The 6964-nt window shown below is 46.9% G+C and overlaps 1 protein-coding gene across 1 annotated transcript in view; it reads right to left on the reverse strand.

Moving 5' to 3' along the window:
- BCL2L14 (BCL2-like 14 (apoptosis facilitator)) overlaps window positions 1-6964 on the reverse strand; it is a 16255-nt gene that overhangs the window by 6858 nt on the left and 2433 nt on the right. Inside the window, exons 2-3 of the mRNA XM_008577324.1 lie at window positions 2948-3127; window positions 875-945 (exon numbers count right to left, since the gene is read on the reverse strand). Of these exons, the coding sequence (XP_008575546.1) occupies window positions 875-945; window positions 2948-3127 (251 nt within the window). The remainder of the gene's footprint in view (window positions 1-874; window positions 946-2947; window positions 3128-6964) is intronic.

A 6964-nucleotide genomic window follows, 5' to 3' on the forward strand; every position in this document is an offset into this window, starting at 1 on the left:
CGGACGGGAGCGCCGCCGCACTTCCCAAGCGGCGCACTATCCAGTGCGCCACCGGGCCGGCTCTGGGCACACTTTTGACAAAGCTATCAAGAGAGTAGCCATGAGCAGGCTGTGAGGGGCTGGGCAGCCGGCCAGGTGGTGCTGTTCCCGCTCCTGCAGAAGCCCCCCAGGGCCCCACTCCCTCCCCATGGATCCCAGCAAAGTGAGGACATGGGTCCACTGGCCAGACCCTGACTGACAGACCCTGGAGACTACGCAGTAGTCTATGGGTAGCAGACACGGAAGAGATGGCATTCAGAAAAGAAGCCCTTCTGCCTGCACTTAGGGTTTGCTCACCAGGGCTACCTGACAGCTGATTGGAAGGAGGGTCTCAACTTCTAAGTGGGAGGGAATCCACAAGTTCTCCAAGGAAGACTAATGTGCCTCCTGGCCAAACTGCTAAGAGAGACCTTGAGCAGACAACAGTCAAGATTTCAGAAAGGACTCCAGCCTTTGAGCAACTTAGGACACAGGTATCCCGGCTGCAGGGCAAATGCAAGAGTCTAAACTGAGGATCGGGTACATGGGGAATGAGATTAATAGTTCTATTCTATTTTAATTTACTGGTGTCTTTTCTTACAATAACAAAGTTACTTTTTTAGTTTCCAAAAATTCCAAGCAGGCTCCAGAAGGTTTACTTATGTTTTCCAAAGTGATTCATTTTTGAGATGCTGCCAGCGTGAAAAATTTCAGCGCCAAGGGAAATAAAATCTAGTACTAAGGAGAAACCAGAACTTTGAAAAGGAATAAGGTTGCAGCCTGGAGTACAATTCCATTCTCGTGTCCTAGCGCATGGGCACAGAAAGAAATCACATTAGTTCGAGGAGCTTCATACCTCTCTTTCCATTTGATCCCCTGAATATTTCAGCAGCTCAACAATTTTGTCTATTACTTGCTCTTCTCCATCTGTCAGAGGAAAATTTCAGTCATTAGTTTTAAGAGCAGCACAAAATAATCTTAAATGTTTCCAGTGGCAATGCTTGTGTCTTGGTTAGAGATCGAGGAAGAAGTGTGCTTTCTAATTCTTAGCAAATGAATCTGACCTCATCTCTTCTGATCAGACACAAACCCCTGCAGACACCCCCACCGTCCCCTCCTTTCCCTTTTTCCTCTTTTTTCTCAGCTTCGCCCCCAGTTCTCACTGTCAAATTCATCACTATCTTTACCTAAGAATGTTGCTGAAGACATCAGTACTATGACTTATGATCCTGTCTCTGAAGATATTTAGGAGAAATGTCCCTCTGGTTTTTAGATGTTTTCTCAGCAGATGACGCTTTTTCCTTACGAACACTACAAATCCCATATTTGATCACTTTTTCCCCTTTTTGTTAACTGCTAGAAAAGATAGAGCCAAATTCATGGCCCACCACTAAGAGGGAGTATAATCTCCCCGGCCTACATTTTTCGCATAAGCCTCATTTCTAAACCCATCTTATTTTCCTGTTTTTGTTTTCTTTTTACATTATCTTTCAAATTTGATTTATTTTATCTGACCAAAATCTATACCTTGTATGCAGTGTCTCTACAACGAGGTGGGGTATAAGTAAGCGTACTAAATGCCCCCAGCTCCCAGGCTGAAGCGCAGGGGGCAGCAGACGGCTGCAGCTGGCGTGTGGCGTGCACGTCGGGGCGGGGCAGGTGGAGTAGGAGTTTTCTTGTCTCACAACTTGCTAACAACTAAACACGATGAAAATGTTTATTGCGATAGAACAGAAAGAGAAAAGGCGGTTACTGAGAGGACAGTCTCTCCTACTTGTGGCACCGTCTCTGAAGTCACGGAGTCCTGATGTTTGTCTGAGGTTGGGGGAAAGAGGCCAGGAAACCGGGGTAGCAAGTACCAGCAGGGTCTAGTGAGGGCTGGGTGAGAGGGAGGCGGGAGACGGAGGCCCAAGTGCCCTGGGGGGACAGAGCGCCATCTCCACAGCCCACGTGGCATTTTGTCATCTGCCACCCCTGTCTGGGACAGCGGCTGCATCAGTGGCCTGCAGGCCCGGCCTGCGCACAGGACGAGGGTGTCGCAAACACACTGGAGAGCAAGGCAGTGTCCCCGCTTCCTTTTCAGCACTCAGGGGCTCCTCCTCTGCTCCACCTCCTCACTCAAAGCCTCTGGGGCCGTTGATGGCCCCCTCAGTGTGGTCCCCTTTCTGCTTCAGGGGTGGGGAAACACCAGTATCTTTGGAGGGAGAACTTTTGTGCCTTGTCCTTTAGGGTGCTGCAAACCCAGGAGCCGCCTCTGCCTCAGCCTCCCCTGGAGTTTGGGGACAGCCACATGGGAGGGGTGGCGGCTGGTGAGGGAGCACAGCAGTGAGCTTCTCCTCCGGTGGCACTTGGTCCTGCTCCCCGCAACTCTCCCCTCATAGCCGACAAGCCCGACAGGATCTGTTGTCCCAGCTATCGCTACAGCTTTGGCTACAACTGACCCAGCCTGGTCCCTACTCACTTCTCAGTTCTGCTTCATGTTCTGCACAAGCCCTGGTATCGGACAACCCCCTGCCTTCTCACAGGAGCCCAGAGCCATGTTATAAATCCCTAGACTGATGCTCCAACGAGCCCCAGCACAAACTGGTCCAGGGTCATTGCTAATATGATCAGCTCTAATACCGCATTTCCCCTTGTGGCAAGGTTGCATGCAGGCTTTGGGCTTCCTCCTCTCCCTCAGTAGGAGACCGCTCTTGTGACTTGACAGTGAGCTTGGCATATTGGTTCCATCTGCTAGCACGGTCCCCTCCCCTCATGCTGGTCTCTCAAGCTAGAGCTCAGTGCCTCCAGCCTGCGGCTGTCTTGCCCTTATTCAGGTCAGCAGAGACCCTCGAGTGGCAGAGCCCTGAGCTAAACAAGCACGCACATGCTCGTATACCCTGCCCAGCGAGTGCTCCTCTCCACACAATCACCCAGGAGGAACATTTACCTTTCTTAGAACTTGAAGTGCTAGGCTGGGAGCCTTCGTCCTGGAGGCGAAGAGCCTGGGGTCTGCGGTTCCCTTGGGCCTTGATGCCTCCTCCCTGCAAGTGGAACTGTTCTGGTGGTGGCCAAGAATGCACAATTTCAGCAACTCGGTTGGCAATGGAAACAACTTTGGGGTCCACAGCTGAAACAAGACAACATGGTGCTGAGAGGCCCTTCCCAGAACTTTGTCTGGCTCATTGGAATACACAGTTGCTTGGAATGAAAAGAGCAGCTCAGACTGAGAGGGAAATTACCTGGGGTGGGGGAGGGGGGGCAGGGAGAGAGAGAGAGAGAGAGAGAGAGAGAGAGAGAGAGAGAGTGTGTGTGTCTTTGTGTGTGAGCATATACGAGGTCATTCTTCAGGAAGGACTGGCAGTTGCCTGGCAGAGGCTGGGGTGTGGGAGGAGTACACAAAGGAATGATTGTCACCTTGAAACAACTGCCCTCAGCACTCTCTTTCTGAGGTCTGGCAAAATTAGGGACCCCTTTCTCTTTTGCAAGGGAAGAAACACAAAAGAAAGTGCTTAGTTCTTTGCTAAAGGGAATGCTCATTATGCTTTTATTTTTATTCTTCTTTTTTTTTTTTTGGATATCCTTTATAGCTCGGAGAGGTGGCCCCTATGTACATAGGAAGCCATTGAATAGTTTGACAGGCATTTAGGGGTTGGCCACTGAGGAAAGAGAATTATCCCTGCTCTCAGACCATGTTCATCACCCAAGTAAACACTGAACTCCCTGGCTTATACAGGCACATATCTTCCCTCTCTTCCATATCTACTGGAAAGCATTCAATTAATGCTTATAGATAAAACAGGATGCCTAGACTGCAACCTGTGGTCTTCTAGAATTTGTAGTCCCAGAAAAGAGTTAAGTCATGTATTTGCATGCAGAATTACAGAATAAAGCATTCTGGGACAGGACAGTTTAGATGGCACTGGTCCTCTGAATGTTGCAACCTGTAGAAGAGAAGTCAGCTTTGCCCCCAGTTGCAGGTAGGGTGGGGGGGATGGACAGGTGGTATGGCTGAGTGGGTGAGTAGTAAAATTGTCATTGTTGATTTGTCACTAAGTTCGTAACTTTTAGAAGCTTGTACGAGCTCTCTTTAATGCTAAACGGAGCAGCGGAGTTGTATCAAGTAATGCTTGAAGAATACTGCTGGTCACTTCACAAGACTGAAGAAAGTAATGGAGTGGGGTCTGGTGTGCTAAAGCTCCTGGGGAACTCCCGGCCTTTGTAAATCATGATAGACACGAGAGGCAAGGCCTGGGCCCTGTTGCCAAGGTGGTTTCTGATCCTCTCTCTCTGGATTCTTCCACAGCACCACAGTGTAGCTGCCTCTGGCTGTTCACTGAGAAGATAGCACTCCGTCCACAATGCCCTCCTCAGATGGACATCTGGCTTAAAAAGCCATATTTTTCATGCTCAGCCCACAGGGTTTAAAAACAGATAAGGATTGAATCAGAGAGAGAAGCAAGGTCAAGGAGAGAAGGATCAATGCCTTTTCTTCTCATGTTAACATCCAAACTGGAAATATTTTTCACTTTCTAACCACCGTGTTGTAGCCCAACCAGCCTCCTCTTGAACGCTGGCCACCCACAGCCCCTGGCAAGGAAAATAGCAAAACGTTGGCTCCCAAAGTCAAGGGGAACTTTTTCGTGCGGTGTCCTCCAGAGACAGGAAAGGAAAGCTTACACCCACTACCTTACAACCTCGTGCAGCCTGTCTAGGGTGACCGGCACGTGGTTCTCCTACTGGAAGTCAGCCTGGGCCCATCTTGCACACTAAGAAGGCCAGTGAAGACCCCCAAAGGCTGATGAACACCCCTACCACATCCCCACCCCCATCCCACCATGTGGCAGGGCAACCACAAGACCACCAGCAGGCCCAGAAGTGCCTAATCTGGCTGACTGGGTACAGGGTGTTGATTTCTGTGAATTTGTGGACATGGAGGGATGCAGATAAGGCATGTGCAGGAAAAAATATGAGCAAAGACATTTTGATTCAGATGAACTGGCTCTAGTTAAGATTCCCGTCTTGAATACCTTAATTTTTAAAAATGAAAAAAAAAAAAAAAAGAATATCTTCTTGTCAGGCAAGGGGAAATTGGATGGGGGTGAGGAGAGGACAGAAAGGCAGCTGTTTTAAGGGCAGGGCCAATTCAGTATTTATTTCCTTCTTCTTCCTTAGCAACAGACCCCTAAAATGTAAGAGGCAGCAATGGACCCAGCTGGAAAAACTACATTTCCCAGCCCTTCCTGCAGTAAGGAGTGGCCAATGAGAGGTATGGAGCAGTTTCCAGAAAGCTCTCTAAAAGGGAGTTTGATTATCCAGAAAATAGGGCACCCTTTGTCCTTTCTTAGTTTCTTTTTTCTTTCTGCTGGAAATGCAGACATGATGGCTGGAGTCCCAGCAGCCACCTTGGAATGTAAGGTGACTTTGAGGTTGCAAGACACTAGCTGAAGGATGACAGAATTCCCAGAAATCCCTAATGACTTCATGGAGCTTCCATATCAAGCCTGAGCTGCCAGACTTTTGTCATCTTTTATGGACGACAAAAGTAAGCCCCTGTACTATTTAAGCCTTGGATATTTGGCTCTTCCACTATATATCGCTTAACCTATAACTATAACATTCCACATGTAGCAGATCATAGCTGTAGAGAAACAAAAGATTCACAAGGAAAAGACCTTGGGTTGGCAGTCTTTAAAACTGGTGTTAACGTCCACTTCTCTACAACCCAAGCCCTCTTACTAATTAATAGACTTCGGTCTTTGGACATAACCTTACAGTTCCCACTTAAGCCTGGTATCTGAGTCCTGTAAGTGGCAGAAGGCTAAATTGCGACCTTTAATTGAAAGAACCTAGATGAAACCAACTGCTAAGCTCTGATCTGTATATGGCAAAACAAATAGAACGTGCAGCTCCCTTGGGTCACACCCAGTATAAAAATCAACAAAATTAATATGAAAACCACATAATTAACTAAACAAGAACGTGAGGGGAGTGAAAAGTGAGATGGGAAGATAAGCTCTACGTATGTGTTTAAAGCAAAGCCTCCTCAGGAGATGACCATTTCTACTTTTTTCTTTTTTTTAAATTTAAAGCCTATAGCACCCCATATTGCCAGGCAGTCTCCCATCCAAGTACTAACCATGTTTGCCCCTGCTTAGCTTCAGAGATCAGACGAGACTGGGTGCATTCAGGCTGGTATGACCATGGATCATTTCTGCTATTTTAGGGAGAATACATATATATATATAGTGATATAGTTATTCAGCCATAAATACTATCCTGCCCATAAACTCATCATATAAATGTTTTTTGAATTCAATCTTTCATTCCCAATCTCACATAAAAGCTTTCTTTCCCCACAAAAAAAAAAAAAAAAAAAAAAAAAAAAAAAAAGAGAGGGGGAAAAAAAAANAGAAACAAAAGATTCACAAGGAAAAGACCTTGGGTTGGCAGTCTTTAAAACTGGTGTTAACGTCCACTTCTCTACAACCCAAGCCCTCTTACTAATTAATAGACTTTGGTCTTGGGACATAATCTTACAGTTCCCACTTAAGCCTGGTATCTGAGTCCTGTAAGTGGCAGAAGGCTAAATTGCGACCTTTAATTGAAAGAACCCAGATGAAACCAACTGCTAAGCTCTGATTTGTATATGGCAAAACAAATAGAACGTGCAGCTCCCTTGGGTCACACCCAGTATAAAATCAACAAAATTAATATGAAAACCACATAATTAACTAAACAAGAAAGTGAGGGGAGTGAAAAGTGAGATGGGAAGATAAGCTCTACGTATGTGTTTAAAGCAAAGCCTCCTCAGGAGATGACCATTTCTACTTTTTTCTTTTTTTAAAATTTAAAGCCTATAGCACCCCATATTGCCAGGCAGTCTCCCATCCAGGTACTAATCACGTTTGCCCCTGCTTAGCTTCAGAGATCAGACGAGACTGGGTGCATTCAGGCTGGTATGACC

Source organism: Galeopterus variegatus, unplaced genomic scaffold (genome assembly GCF_000696425.1).
Source record: "Galeopterus variegatus unplaced genomic scaffold, G_variegatus-3.0.2 Scaffold1492, whole genome shotgun sequence".
Classification (NCBI taxonomy): domain Eukaryota; kingdom Metazoa; phylum Chordata; class Mammalia; order Dermoptera; family Cynocephalidae; genus Galeopterus; species Galeopterus variegatus.